This window comes from Natator depressus, chromosome 10 (genome assembly GCF_965152275.1).
Source record: "Natator depressus isolate rNatDep1 chromosome 10, rNatDep2.hap1, whole genome shotgun sequence".
Classification (NCBI taxonomy): Eukaryota; Metazoa; Chordata; order Testudines; family Cheloniidae; genus Natator; species Natator depressus.
In genome coordinates this window covers 63,799,737-63,816,518 of record NC_134243.1, presented here as the reverse complement: position 1 = coordinate 63,816,518, position 16,782 = coordinate 63,799,737, and the positions used below count along the sequence as shown (strand labels likewise).

At 38.7% G+C, this 16,782-nt stretch overlaps 1 protein-coding gene across 1 annotated transcript in view; it reads left to right on the top strand.

Moving 5' to 3' along the window:
- The window catches only part of FBN1 (fibrillin 1), a 217,129-nt gene that overhangs the window by 64,199 nt on the left and 136,148 nt on the right, over positions 1-16,782 (top strand). Inside the window, exon 7 of the mRNA XM_074966374.1 lies at positions 15,078-15,275. Coding sequence (XP_074822475.1) covers positions 15,078-15,275 — 198 coding nt within the window. The remainder of the gene's footprint in view (positions 1-15,077; positions 15,276-16,782) is intronic.

Genomic DNA, 16,782 nt, shown 5'->3' with positions numbered 1-16,782 from the left:
GAGGGCATTGCTGCCACATGGCAGTGTGTTACTGTGAGTGAACACCCCTTGTCCAGCTGCCAGAAGACAGATTCTGAGGCTTGTGGATTGCCTTTTCCCAAATGCCCAGATGAGGTACATTTTTGTGTAAAAATTGTTCATGCAACTTATTGAGTTGGAAAATTAATTAGACTATCTAATTGATTGCACATGAATTCCTCTGAGGAATGTGTTCTATTGCCGGTACGCTTGTACAACACAGAAAATCTCAAGAAATAATTCCTGTGGATTTTGACTAGAAGCTGATGACCAACTGTGCATAGAAAGTTAGAGGATGTTAGCATGAAAAAATGTTACATGAAAGTTCTTATTTATTATTTGTATTACAGTTGTGCCACGAGGTCTCAAATGAGCTCTGAGCCCTATTGTGCCAAGGGCTGTACAAACATATACTAGATCTTTGCCCCGAAGCGATTACAGTCTCATTAGGCAGAACTCACGGATTGTGTGTCTATGAAGGAAGTACTGTTAACTCCACTTTACAGGTGGGAGACTGAAGCACAGAAAATTGTCACTTGTCCAGTGACACACAAGAAATCTGTAGCAGAGCTAGGAACTGAATTCAGGTCTCCTGAGTCCCAGCCATCTGTCTTAAACTGAGGAGCATCCTTCCTCTCTAATGATTCAGTCAGTAAGCAATTTCCAGCCTATTATGTACAGTGCTTGGTAAAACTATCACATGATACATGTACATTTGACAGGCATCTGGACCTCAGTTCCTGCATCTGTTTTTACCTGTTAGCAGGAGTATGCTATGCAGTTCATAAAATTTCCCAAACTTCTTTTATCTATAAAAAGTTTAGCAGTAGGCCATAAATAATACATTTAACTATGACAAATTTGAAAAGATATTAAGTATTATGTATTTTAAATACACTCTCATGACCACCACTATCACCCCCCCCACACTCCATGGCTTTCAGTAATGTTCATATTATAAATTCCAGCCATGGCTCATTTCTCATGATGAATTAACCATGATGCATCATGCCTGGTTAAGTAGTACATTACGCTCAGTTATGTTACCCTGGAGAAAGAGAGAGAGAGAGAAAGGGGAGGCAGGTTAACCCCACTCTACTTGAGTGTTAGGAACTCCCACGTTGGGATTTAGCGAGGTTTCCAACACGTAGGCCTACATTTGAGATATTCTCTCCAATGCCAGGTATGAACACTAAAGTGAGATTGAATTCTATTTATACCCACAGTATCATAGTAAAATATATAGTATAGTATATACTGTACTATAAAATAAACAGTACTATATACTATAGCATAAAATATATAGCATATAGCAAAGTATATAATAAAATCAAAGCTTTTGCTTTAGTCACTTGCCCCCCCCAACTAGTAAAGGGGGAAGGAAACACAGCACAGTCTCCCTTTCATATATGCTCTCCATTCCCAATCAAGAGGGATCTCATGCTGTTTTGTGTGGCAGCAACAATATTCTGTGTAAGCACGCAAGGAATGAACAGAACTACATGTTCATGTCAGTGTAGTAATTGAATTTCTGCTGACAGCCTGCTTGAGCCCTCTGTTTCCCTCCCCTTCTCTCCCCTCCCCTCTGAGAAAATGTTCCTATTTATTAGTTCCCATTGACATGGATTCTGGGAGCACCACTGTTCTGGATCAACTGCTTGACTCCATTAGATCCAGATGTTTTACATATTTACATTGACATATTTAAATGATTGTCCTGGCAACAAATAAAAAGTTCCACTTTGAAGGAGCTTTGGGATTTACACAGTGTGGAGGTGAGAGAAGCCTGTATTTTTTTGCAAGGAGATCTTCAAAATAACTAGCTAGGAAGCTTCCAGAACTAAACAGCAAATCATGCAGTGGACCACTTGGTATAAATTAAGATTTCCAAGCTTTTGACACTTCCCCAGGAGCAGATCATTAGTAAAATACAATTGGACCATGTCATTTATGATTGAGCCAATATGGGCCTGATTTTCAAAAGAGGCTCCTAACTTTGCAGGGGTTCTGTTTCTGAATGCAGAACTGTAGTCACTGAGCATGAAATTCTGTCCCATTAAAATCACTCAGAGTTCTGCCTTTGACTTCAGTGGAGCCAGGGTTTCACCCATAGGGATGGTTGTCATAAGTGTTGAGCAGCGGCAGCTCCCGTTGACTTCAAATGGGGTGGAAGGTGCTAAGCATCTCTGAAAATGAGGATGTAGCGGTGTTATGTAAATGATTGTCTTGGCAACAAACTCTCATTGACTTCATTGAGGCCAGAATTTCACCATAGACTTCTAAAGCTGAGCACTTTAGAAAATGACATGCCCCAAATTAGTAGAGATGTTTGAAAATTTGTGTCTATATCAGTCATTTGTTTACAGCAATTAATTTTAGTGAGGAAATTAAATTTTGGCAGGTAACAATGTATGTTGTAGCTTCCCATGGGAACGACCCCCTTCCAAGACTTAGTGGCTTGTACTGGCACCAAGCACGGGACAAATGGAATCTTAGAAACTCCCACCAAGTGGTAGAAGAATTGGGGTTGGGGTTTTTGGGTGTGTGTGTGTGGTTTTTTTTTTTTGTATACTTAGATAAATAATAGTTTTGCAGTACCTGTTACATTAGAGTAATATACACATAGCTAGCAGGAAGACTAAGGAAAAGCAAATTACATCATCACAGATGTTCTACAACATTCAGGAAATGTTAAACAATATGCTGAGAATGTGGAATTATTTTTATATACTGAATAGCAACAATAGGTCTGTTATAGTCGGTATGCATGAAAAAGCCCAAAGCCTTTTAGGAAGACTTACGATTCTACTTTAAACAATATGTCAAGTTTAACAAATATTAAATAACGGTGATCTCCGTTAAGTTGCCTACTGGGAACTTCAGTACGATCTCTCGTCCAGCATACATATAAAGGCAGAATTTGACCTTAAACTTGGTAACGGCCTATGGCTAAGTATTCCAGGTTTTGGTTTCTATTTTGACTGATGTTTATTTTTGGCTAACTTGATGCCTCTCTTATTCCTTAGAAAAATTGGATTTTGTAGCTTTAATATAAAGGTGATGACATTGTTGTGAGTTGAAATCAGTTAGTTTCATTGTCCCTGGGGTGATGAACATCCCACAGAGCAATGCTGCAGGCATCAGTCACGCAGACTTGAGCTGTTCGCTGTATTTGGAACACCTGCACACAACAGAACTTCACGAGCAGAATGCTCCCTGAACTGCATCCACTATGGCTGCTATGCATGACCAAGAAATGAATGGCTGTTAGGATCCTTCCAAAGCAACATTACCACTTTCCATTTGTATCAGAGGTTAGTTTTTTCTAACCAAATATTAGTAAGTTGGAATTGGCGGTGTTTCATAGGCAGCTTCCAGTTTTTAGTGGAATCTCAGCAACTATGACTGAGCCTGAATTAAACCCCAAATGGTTATAGGTTACAATGTTATGCAGGTGGATCAGCTCCTATGCCTACAACGAGAAAAGTAGGTGTTTCCTAATTACCATATGTAATGGAGACCTGATTTATTCTCATGCCTGTTGTACACTTTTCCCATCAAATCTCAGTGATGGTGTAATCAGTCTAATTAGAGTATCATTACTACAGGCATTCGTTGTTAAAATACATGCTAAAATGAACGCCACCTTGATGGCTAAACATGAACCAGATTGAACTCAGTTATACCAATGTAAATACAGAATAACTCCATTGATGTCAGAGTTACTCCGTATTTGCAGCACTGTAAATGAGGTCAGAATCTGGTCCCATGACACAAAGGATCGTGCAGTGCTGCTGAGTGCTGTTAGCTGCTGAGTTGAATGCACCATATTGGTGTCTGACGTGATTTGTTTATATATCACTTTAAATTTATAAGACGCTCTGAGACCTTTTGGTATGCAAAGTGCAATGTGGATATAAAACCATGATCAAGGTCACACTGTGAAGATGAAATAGAATATTTGTATATTCTTTATTATTGTCTCCAAATAGTGTTTTTGGTGCATTTAGCCAACCAGTTACTGCATGGAATTATATAAGTTTCCACTACTTTATGCAAAAAATAGTGATAGTTTATTGCTTATTGGCACTGATAATTGAATAAATTGAGTAATGAAGGACTTTAATTTTACAGCAGATCAGATCTGTGACTAATCAAACTTTTCTGAAATGCTTAGATTTTTAACGTGAAAATCTGTACAAGTGCCTGGCAGAACAGAGTTGGATGGGTGAGTGTGTGCTGTGTGTCAGAGAGAGTCCACATTCCAGTACACTCTGCATGCTTATTATTTCTGCATAGGGGAAACTTTTCCATAGCCATGATTTGCCATGAATGCAGATTCCATTTTGTTATGGTAAAGAGGGAGAGACTTTCTCCTCCCAAGCCAACTGCTTTTTTGGCAGCCATTAGAATGGGGTAGGAAGAGATTGGCAATTGCTCTGATGTCATTAAGGAACTGCCAGAAGTCTAGAAATCCTGCACTATGAGAGAGGATCACAAAAGCGATTATATATAAAGCTGTCAAGGTTCCTTCCCCACTCTGAACTCTAGGGTACAGATGTGGGGACCTGCATGAAAACCTCCTAAGCTTACTTTCACCAGCTTAGGTTAAAACTTCCCCAAGGTACAAATTAATTTTATCCTTTGACCCTGGATTTCCACTGCCACCGCCAGACTTTAACTGGGTTTACTGGGAAATGTAGTTTGGACATGTCTTTCCCCCAAAAATCCTCCCAACCCTTGCACCCCACTTCCTGGGGAAGGTTTGGTAAAAATCCTTACCAATTTGCATAGGTGACCACAGACCCAAACCTTTGGATCTGAGAATAATGAAAAAGCATTCAGTTTTCTTACAAGAAGACTTTTAATAGAAGTAAAGGAATCACCTCTGTAAAATCAGGATGGTAGATACCTTACAGGGTAATTAGATTCAAAACGTAGAGAATCTCTCTAGGCAAAACCTTAAGTTACAAAAAAGGTACAGGACAGGAATAGTCATTCTATTCAGCACAGTTCTTTTCTCAGCCATTTAAAGAAATCATAATCTAACACATACCTAGCTAGATTACTTACTAAAAGTTCTAAGACTCCATTCCTGTTCTATCCCCGGCAAAAGCAGCATGCAGACAGACACAGACCCTTTGTTTCTCTCCCTTCTCCCAGCTTTTGAAAGTATCTTGTCTCCTCATTGGTCATTTTGGTCAGGTGCCAGCGAGGTTACCTTTAGCTTCTTAACCCTTTACAGGTGAGAGGCTTTTTCCTCTGGCCAGGAGGGATTTTAAAGGGGTTTACCGTTCCCTTTATATTTATGACAAATGCAAGCATACACCTATCAAAAAACTTCCTTACCACATTTATTGCTATCACTTTAAATTATCCAATCTGAAATACATATTCTAATTTCTTTCCCACCATTTCCACTGTGCGTTCACTCTTTGCATTTCACTTAGCTTGGATGTTGAAACTGGCCATTTCCCTTTGTCTCACCTCCCCCTTTTCTTTGTAATCCATTTTATTTCTGGACTGGGTCTCATCCCAGCACACTACAGTTGCATTTGGCTTCACCACACTGCTGAGGAATATTTATATTTAAAAAAAGAAACGAAGAGAACATTCTTGGGGTTTTTTTTATAAAAATTACCCCACACCTTTTTTAAAGAAATCGCAGACGTATCCCTTTCAGTTCTGGGTGTTATATTGTCTTTGTAAGAGCATTTCCTCTCCTCTTTCCCTCCCTCCCTGCACCCAGAGATTGCTCTATTTAATCTACTGTAGCTCATTAGGATCTATTTTTCTTACACAGGTTGCACTGCTTTTGGATAGTCAAAACTATTTTCTAGTCAGTATCCTTTGGAGCCAAATAGAAAAACAGACCCAAAAAGTTAGTCTACTAGTGTTGTCTTTACCTTGCTGTTTAATAGTTAATATCTGTGGTGAGTTAGGAGAGTTTCTATAACGTGGCACTTCTTAAGAACTCTTTTTAAAAAGAAGTAATAACTGCAGCCAACTTGTTCTTTTTAAGTGGAACTTCCAGACTATTTAAATTGAACCCATTCTCCTTAATAATCATCCGGGCTCGACAGTAAATATGTCACCAAAATTTTTATTCTTTGCAAAAGGGAGGAGAGAAAAAAATCAGTTTGAATTTTATTTCATTATTGTTATAATCTTTTGAGAAGAACTGAAAAAATGAAAAGCTACAACAGAGCATTCCTTTTCAGGATTTACAGGAAATGGGGGTGAGGGGAAGAATGTGTCAGGTAACTGATTATTCAGAAATGCGAAGTTCTCCGTTTAGTTGCATTGCTTACTGTTTTCTTCATCATGAAAAAGAATAAAATGTGGTAACAATTTTCTGTATTTTGGACTACTGCTGCACATAATTGGGACCAACAGAGCTAAAGCCTTGATTTTGGTGAAATGCTTAGTCTGCATGTTGGATTAAAATGTGTGCAACAAATCACTCAAATTCTATAATAATTTTTGAATATTATTTTTTATTTTATTACTTTACTTTTCAGTGACAGACTTAGAGAAGTGGGTCAGTTGCAAGAACAAAACTGGCATGAAAAGAGTTGTGTATTTGCTCTTGAACATGGATTGCCAAAATACTTTTTTAAATGGTCAGCCTGATTTGTTCTGTACATCAAATGCAGCTGATAAAAGATAGAGTTAGGCTTATGTGGATAATAAATAAAAGTCCTGTTCTTTAACCAGTACCCAGGAGTACTAGATAGCATTTGCTAGATAGACATGTTAAAAAGATCATCTTGCAAAGATGGATTTTTGAAGAAGCTTACAGAATGGAAAATAAATTTAGGTTAAACTGTGCCAGCAAGGCAATATATGACTACAGTACGAGCAACAAGCAAAGGTGGGGGAGACATGGGGAAATGGGGTCACTGAAGTTATAAATTATGGGATGACATTTGTGGTGCTGCAGTATATGAAGCAGTAAACAACTTTTGTGGCTGATTAAATGCTGAAGTTAAACAGAGCAATATAATAACAGCAAAAACAGCTTATTGCAAGTACTGTGAGTGCCAACATCATGATCATTATTCCTATTACATGACTAAGGAAAATAATGAGAGGCAGCTAAGCATACTAAGAAATAGTGTTAAAAATATTTACAAAATGTTGTTGTTTTCTGTTCTCATGAAAGCCCCCTGCTGCCTCTGCCATGGATTTTCCAGTAATGATACATTTTAGGGTTTGGCTAGGATGAGTGTATGCCGGAGAGTGTGAGTGTTAAACAGTGAATATTTTTTTGAGGAAATGGCCCATGTTGAAAAAGGAGTGTTGTGGTTGGATGCAGTTATCATGTAGCAGAATTTCAGTGTCACCTGTGAAGGGAGAACCCTTGTAATTGGGTGCTCTGGGGCTGATTGGTTGAAATTCTTCTTGTCACATAGTTTGATACACTATTAAAGGGACAACTTTATACAAAATAGCAAGCTAGATAATGAAAGGCAGGAACTCTTGAATCTTAGGTCTGCTTGCTGACTCAGTCTGTGAAGTTAGGTGAGTCACATAACCAAGTTAAAAGTGCTATATACAGTGGTAGCATACAAGCAACTGACAGGGACATTGTGTAAGGGAAGCAGGAACACAGTGTAGTTGCCTTCCCCACCTCTCCACTGCAGTGAAATACATTAGAATGCATTATTTGGGTTTTTTTGTGAGAGGGGTGTGTGTGTGTGCATGTGTAATATTCGTTTAAAAAAATACAAGCTCTCCCTCCTCTATCATAGGACCTTGAGCATTTCTGAGATATTTAGGAGCACTCTGAGAGACTCAAGAGCACTGCAAATTTGAGGCCCAACTCCTAACTTTTGTTTTCTTTAACTGTCCACAGTTATGTTCCAGTTTACTACTATGCTCAGTTTTCTGTCACTTTCCCATCAGTTCTTGGCCTCATAGTAATTTGTAGAATGAAGTCTAATCTTGTTTTAGTCATAGCACACACATTGCCTTCTGGAAAGAGGCACGTTGTGACCTTCTCTGTCATGTATAGATACATAGCTCCTCCTTTTGTTTATAATTTTTATAACGGTTTGGATTCGAAATAATTGGAGACTGATGGATGAATTTGTCATTTTGTTCCTTACATGCAGTTCTGTTGCTCTTTGAGTTCAGGAAGGAGACAGTAGTGACTGAAATACTGTGGAACATGGGGTAACTGAAACAGTGTTTCTCTGTTAATATTGTAGTTGGTGGGAGGTAAGTGTATATTAAAAGTGAAAGTGAGGCAACTAGTATTTTAAGTTGTATTGGTCTTGAAGGCCTGCTCAGCACAAATATATACTCATAGCAGGTGGCTGCTCAGTTCAAGACTTCTAGAAAAGTAAGTCAGTTAAGAAATTAGCCCCAACAGATGTGTAATAGTAAGGTATTGGTGTATGCATAAGGGAGCTGTGTATCGATAGGCTATTGACACATACTCTGCTGTGGCAAATGGTTATGCTTCTGTATAACACATGCCCCGTGCTCTATATAAACTACAATATTAATACACAAAACAACAGTTTGGAACATGAATACTGCAGTTTATGGGGCAAACTCAATATTTTTTCCAAGTAAGCTTCTATGGTTAGGTGGAGTTATTAATGCTTTATACTGGTTTTGAGAGAAAAATCACATCCATATAGTTATTTGCATTTAATTTTCTTGGTTTTTTCAAGAAAAAGAAAAGAGAAAATAAGAAACCACCTATATTTTATTTGTAAGGTTTCACCCCCACAGAGTAATTTCCCTCTAAGTTAAGAGCAAGTGGAAATAGAGTGGGTCTCTACTCTGTATGTAACCTTAACATCATCTATTAGAGTGAACAGTACAATAAACCAATGGATTAAATATCTGCATCTTCCTGACAGCAGAGTCACAAACAACAAAATAGATAAAATACGGATTCTTCAGAACAATATTATTGCTTGTGGAATGCATATATTGCCCATTCCTACAATCTTTGGGCCAAATCCTACAATCTTTACTCAAGCAAAATTCCCGTTGAGTTCTTTGGGAGCTTTGTCTGAACAAGAGTAGAAGAATTTGGCCCCATGTTTTTACTGTTAGAGGCAATTACAACCACCCAGAGAAACCTTCTTGTAGGTTCCATTCTTTGTGGGGTGTCAGTAGCATCTGTTTTAATTAGAGTAAATATATTGCCCCACATCATAGGCCTTGCCACACGAGATTGTTTGCAGACTGGTGTTCGTTCTTACAGAATACGTGTAGTTCTCTAAAATTAATTTGCCAGAAATGCTACTTCTGTGCTGCTGCATTTCTGATGCTAATTAATTCATTACAGGAAGCATTGTGTGCTTGCAAGGTCACCAGGGTTAGATTTATCTTGGCATGAGCATTTAGCTGAGATCTTTCAGTAGGAAGAGTCAAGTTAAGTACTTTTTTCAGTGATCTTTCCTCTTGCTGTCATAAACCAGGGTTCTTACTGAGATATCCAGTGATTGACAGATTTTCAGAGACTTTAAGGTGAGAAGGGACCATTATGATTGTCTAGTCTGACCTCCTGCACAATGCAGGCCACAGAATCTCAACCACCCACTCCTGTAACAAACCCCTAGCCTATGTCTGAGCTATTGAAGTCCTCAAATCATGGTTTAAAGACTTCAAGGTGCAGAGAATTCTCCAGCAAGTGACCCGTGCCCCACGCTGCAGAGGCAGGCAAAAAAAACCCCGGGGCCTCTGCCAGTCTGCCCTGGAGGAAAATTCCTTCTCGACCCCAAATATGGCGATCAGCTAAACCCTGAGCATGTGGGCAAGATTCACCAGCCAGGCAGCCAGGAAAGAATTCTCTGTAGTAACTCAGATCTCACCCTATCTAACATCCCATCACAGGCCATTGGGCATATTTACTGCTAATAGTCAAAGATCAATTAATTGCCAAAATTAGGCTATCCCATCATACCATCTCTTCCATAAACTTATCAAGCTTAGTCTTGAAGCCAGATATGTTTTTCGCCCCCACTGCTCCCCTTGGAAGGCTGTTCCAGAACTTCACTCCTCTGATGGTTAGAAACCTTCATCTAATTTCAAGTCTAAACTTCCTTGTGGCCAGTTTATATCCATTTGTTCTTGTGTCCACATTGGTACTGAGCTTAAATAATTCCTCTCCCTCCCTGGTATTTATCCCTCTGATATATTTATGGAGAGAAATCATATATCCCCTCAGCCTTCTTTTGGTTAGGCTAAACAAGCCAAGCTCTTTGAGTCTCCTTTCATAAGACAGGTTTTCCATGCCTCGGATAATCCTAGTAGCCCTTCTCTGTACCTGTTCTAGTTTGAATTCATCCTTCGTAAACATGGGAAGCCAGAACTGCACACAATATTCCAGATGAGATCTCACCAGTGCCTTGTATAACGGTACTAACATCTCCTTATCTCTACTGGAAATACCTCGCCTGATGCATCCCAAGGCCGCATTAGCTTTTTTCATGGCCAGATTTATCACATTGACGGCTCATAGTCATCCTGTGATCAACCAATACTCCGAGGTCCTTCTCCTCCTCTGTTACTTCCAAGTGATGCGTACCCAGCTTATAACAAAATTTTCTGTTATTAATCCCTAAATGCATGACCTTGCACTTTTCACTATTAAATTTCATCCTATTACTATTACTCCAGTTTACAAGGTCATCCAGATCTTCCTGTATGAATCCTCGTCTTTCTCTGTATTGGCAATACCTCCCAGCTTTGTGTCATCCGAAACTTTATTAGCACATTCCCACTTTTTGTGCTAGTGATTCTCACTAGTGTTTACAGTAGAGATGGGCTCAAGCCACAAATTTTGAATGTTCCATGGGTGCATTTTGAATGTCCCAAAGCTCAGAGGTTTACAGATGCGAAGTTTTGCTTTGATCCACTAAAAAGACCAGGATTCATTTGCAAAATCAAGATCTGTATCTGTGATTGGATTTTGAAGACCCTCAACATATGGATTCAAAGTTTTGATTCCATCCCATTTCTAGATTGCAGCACCGATGTATTTGATGCTGATCTTATTTAAAGTTTGCATCTGATCTGGAATCTTTGCTACAATCAAGACCATCATGATCCCATCTTCAAATCATCACAGATATACACAAATAGAAGATTAAAAGAGGACTCGTGTTATATTGTTACAGGTGTTAAAAACAATTTAAAAGTAACATATAAACATAAGATGTTTGTTAAAGCATCTGTACTTGTCTCAGAAGTAATCATGGACCTGGAAGTCTTTTGTGGCTTAAAATTGAGGGAAGAGACTCTAAATAATCCAAGGTAATACTTTTTGCTTTAGAATCTAAACTTTCCAACCCTATCAAGAAAAAATGTTTTGCCAAAGAGTCACAACTGTAACAGATAGCAGCAGTGTGAATGCTGTAGTAAATACTATGTGGTCATTGGTTTCAAGCTCTTTAACAGTACGTGATAGCATAATTATGTAGTTACAGCTTTGTAACATCAGCTAAGTTAATGGGAGTTTTTTAGCCTGGGTAAGCACTGCAGGATCAGGTCGCAACTTTGGGAATTCTATCATGTCATGAATCTTCTTTGTACCAGTCTAGGTAAATGTAGTATTTACCAGGATAGTTAGATAATAGACATAAGGATATTTTTAGTATTAATTCTTTGAAAAATAAAATAGTCGGTGTACTCCCACCTCCCAATAAAGATTCAGTTTTCAAAAGTAGTCTCTAAATTTGTTGCTGTGATTTTAGAGACACAGCTAATTTGCATGCCCTGAATTTGCATGCTCTGAATTTGTGCTTACAAAATTGCAGGCCCAAGATATGAAACTGGGTTGATGCCTCTTGAAAATTTGACCCAAAGTAGTAAATTCCAACTTTGTGTGTTGGACAGTTGAGGTACAGTATAGAATTTTTTTTTTTACTCAGTCAGATCAAAACTGTCCTGCATTGTTTGGAATTCCTTGTGTTTCCTTTCTTTTCTTTCTTTCTTTCCTGCATTGTTTGGAATCCCAAACAATGGATTTCTAGGGATTCTCTTGTGTTCCCTTTCTTTCCTATCCAACCTTTTGGCTTGTGTTCCCTTTCTCTCCCCCAAAATAAATGATGCCGCCACATACTTCTAGACAAGGACTGGATGAAATTCCTTTTGGAATCCATCAACTTTTCTTTTCAACTGATGGGGATACTCTTGAGCAATGCAAATACTTCCCTCTTTCACAGAACTGGATGTGTGGCTATAGCACATTCAGCCTCTGCCGTTCCAGGGAGAAGGGGACTGGGACAAAAAAATGAAACTCTCTCTCATGTAGCACCTACCATCATATTACTGTTCGCTGCATTTTAATTATCTAGTAAATTAAATGCTCATCCTTTTACTAGTAACTAGAGTCCTGATCAAAGTCCTGGCCCTTTTAGGGTGAATTCAGTTGAAAAACGCTAAGTTCCTGTAAAGGACAGGATGAATATAGGCTACAAATACCATTGATGTGAAAGGCAAAAATAGAAATTTCTCCCTATATGCTGTAATAGTATATTGAAGATATTTCCTGATATTGTTCTTCCATTATTTTGTTTTTCTCCTTGATCCTCCTTGCGTTGTTTCAGAAACCTGGGTTGGTGACACTGTAACATGGAAATCAGTAGGTGTTTTCTTCCTTCTTCTGATACTTTTGTAACAAATTATTCACTGACCAGATTCCAAGTGTTAAATAACTCCTTCTCTTTTGACATGTTTCCTTGTATGCTTGGTGTGATTGATTTGACAGTTCTTGATCATTGGCTAGCTGTAGTAGTACATGGAATATTTCATTTACTCTGACCTTTGTAGACTTCCTTTTTCTACCTAGTGCTCTAATGTGTACAATCCTCTTCTTTCTCCACCCTGCTTCACAATGGACTAAAGCAAACTCCTTCTCCCAGTTTACTTCTTTAGTATGACTTAAGTCTTCTTAGTCTCATCTTCAGCTAAAATATAAAGGTAATTTTCAAAGCCGTTCATGTGCATTTAGATACATGTGACTCCAATGAACATCAGTGGCGGTATTTCCTTGTGAAATTGTATATTGATTTTGAAGGGCTCTAGTACTTTATAATCAGAGCCCCAATGTGGAAAAGGGGTCTTTGTTTGTACAGATGGTTTTTAAATCAGTGGTCCTAACATAAAATTGGAGGCGGGTCATTGGATGCATTCAGTGGAAAATACAGTGGGGAGATTTATATACACAGAGAATATGAAACAGTGGGTGTTACCGTACATACTGTAATGAGAGTGATCAGGTAAGGTGAGCTCTTACCAGCAGGAGAGCGGGGGGGACACACATAAGTTTGTATGTGTTAGGTATACTTTGTCCGGCCTCTGCATGGGGACGGGCCTAGACTAGATGGCCTTTTGAGGTCCCTTCTAGCCCTACATATCTGTGATTTTATAATGTCTTTACTTGTTCTACAATTACAGTTTCTTCTAATATTTTGAATGGAACTCATTTCACCTTTTTTTCCCCTAAGCATTCACCTTGTACTGTATCAGCATATATTATTAGGATCTGATCCAAAGCCGACTGATGTTAGTGATAAGAGTCTTATTGACCTCAGGGCACTGGATCAGGCCCTTCTATGAGAAACTGGAGCTGAAAAACGCATGGGTTTCTCTGTGAACACATGTTAACATGAGCATCCAAATTAATCTTTTTACTAATCCTTTTTATTGGCCTCCAGATTTTTCCATTCAAAGGTGAGGGGGGAAGCGGGGAGTGATGAATCTTCTGTAAAAAGATGAAAATTTTATTTGACGAGTGGAGTCTGGCATGTCCCGGAGACAGCAGGAATTGGTGTTGCTATTTTGTTGTTGCCGTGGGAGAATGGAACAAAATAAAGGCTACTAATATTTTATTAACATCCCAGTTTAATTCCATCTGTTGGATAAATGGCCTGTTCTACCATAAACAAATCAAAGTAGACATATTCCACATGCCTTCAGTCCAGCTGTAGGCAAAGTTTACCCATATGCTTGGTACGGAACATGTCTGTAACCGTGAAAATTATGCTTAATAAACTTCATGTAGACTACATACCCTTGAGACCCCTTTAAAAACAACAGTTGTGGAAACAAACAGAACTTCTTTTATCAGTGTAATTTTAAGTACTGTACTAAATATTAAAACAAACTTCATTCAATTTGATGAAAAGACCTCACTGATGTTATTACTAGATATGATCCCAAGCTGCAAAGTGGATCCAAATCTAGAGCTTAGCTTCCCCAAACTGTGGGAGTCATTCAGCTTAAGGAGGGGTTTTCCTTCTGGGGCCATCTGAAATAAAGGCATGCATTAAGCAAAAAAGGCACACAAATATTCAATCAAATTTGTAACTGAACTAGCTTCAGCCATGCTCATGTGCATTATAGTGTTGGCTTTCTGTGAACATTTGTGGGGTTGAATTTTACTGACACAGCCATTTACAGAATGGGACCTGCTTAGCTGCATTGGTGAATAACTCTGGAGACTGATTTTAAACGTACCCATGCAAAGATGCGTCCCCTTAAGGAACAAACAATACCATCTGACTTATCTGACCAGTTACAAATAAGTTTGAGTGTCTACCATTTTACAGAGGTATGCCTCATCATGATAATATCTGAGCATCTCCCGTTAAATAAAAGAAAACAACAAAACTCTCACTCCTCATCATGTGCAGGAATACCTTAAAAAGTAGTGGAATTATTTTTCTTCTTCTCATTTCTACCTCTCACCCAAACATATGTAGGCTCTATGAAGAGCAATGGTAAGAAAGCTAAGCCAAAGAAACGGGGCTTACATTTAGTCCTGAAAATTATGAGGAGACTTGGAGCATCTTGAATATCAAATATTCATGGTAAAGTAATCGTGATCAATCCACAGAGATGTTTATTTCGTATTCAAATATATTGACAATTAAAAATAAACTTGAGAGAAATTATGTGCCCATGGATAATCACTATGTTGGAAAGAGGGATTTTTTGGGATTTGTATGGGGTAAATTATTAGTTCTGAATTATTTACCCAGCTCTGCTTTATTATGAGTTATGTAATGTCTTTCCTTTTTTTGGTTCAGATTATAGGACTGGCCCATGCTTCACACTGGTAACCAATCAGATGTGCCAGGGACAGCTCACTGGAATAGTCTGTACAAAAACCCTTTGCTGTGCAACAGTTGGGAGAGCATGGGGCCATCCCTGTGAAATGTGTCCAGCTCAGCCTCATCCCTGCCGCCGGGGTTTCATTCCAAATATTCGCACAGGAGCCTGTCAAGGTAAGCTAGATGCAAAGCTTCACCAAGAGCTGCTAAAATTATTAATGGCTTAATCTTGATTGAGTTACATTGCTTTGTATACCTGTCCTAAGCCATTCTCTGCTGTACGTGGGAAGAATGGAAAAACGATGTCAGATACATTACTTTATGGTTCACTGAGTGTATGATGTTCAAGTAAGTGCATTAGTAACTTAGGTCATGTGAGAGAGCAGCCAGGTTCTTAATGAATTTTTCACCGCCAGCAGCTCCTTCATTTGACTGGATAGTGGTGTTTCTCTATACACACACACTGCCACTCTGAGAAGGGGTTTGTTGTGTTTCAAACTGTACTCGAGATAGACAGACAGAAAATCAAACCTGTGAGGATGATGTTCTCTCTGCTTATCTTAATTTTTTTTTTTTTTACTTCAGTTTGTTGGCATTAGGTTCATTTTGTATGTCTCGTCTTTTGAGCTACATTCATCTGACCTGGAGAAAACGGCATGCCGTGCCGTTTAAAATGCCCAAATTAAAATGTCCTATTGTACATTTTAAACAATTTTGGAGATACATTTGCATTTAGTTCAAATTGTAAAATCCACCCAGATGTTGCTTGCTTCTTTTTGAGCATGCCTCACCCTAGAAAGTCCTTACACTGCTTTTTTGGCTTTTATTCTAATACTTCCAGCTGTACAAATTCTTTTATTGTCTGGATGTCTGGCAGGAAATAGGAGAAAGTTAACAGGGGCAGCCATGTACTGAACTGGTGTGGATTATAAATTCCCAGGACTGTATTTTTGGGACTTGTTCATTTAGACCTTTCTAACATATTTTGTATTGTGAGAATAGAGAAGATAAAGATTATAAATCTATTTCTAATTTTATTTAATCATGAAATTCCTGTGAAGAACTTCAAGGCATTCCATTGCATTAAAACATTTAGACATCTTGTACCACTCGTCAAGTCCTGTCTGGTACCTGAAACAGGCCTGATATACCTCTAGATGGACACATGTTAATGCTGCTTTTGTAGGATACATGTGCCCATATTCTGACCTCAGCCATCCTAAGGCACAGTCCTCTCTCCCTGTGAAAGAGCAGGGAGAAATTGTGTAGAGGGTTGAGTGTTGAAGTCATTGACAGGTCAGGGACTGTATGTACCTAAATGTTTGACCCATGCCCCTCAGCTCTTAGGCTATGCCTTGTTACACCTCTCCATTGTTCCTGTCACGGGAATGCTGCAGAGCGACCTCTGATGGTTTGTATGGTCCAGAACAAAGCTGCTTCTTCACACTGCGTGTTTCTTAGCACGCAGCTACATGCAGTGACAATCCAGTTTTGGCTCTGTAGGTTTGACTTGTACTTCCAGTTGATCTGTTCTCCTGTGTCCATACTTTTAACAGACCAGGTATGGAACTATGTTATCTTTATTCTTCATGCAGTTGTATGACATCCAGTCTCTTTAAATCAGATAACTTAAATGTCTTCAGTCTTAGTGGATGTTATTTCACATCTATATTTGATCTAA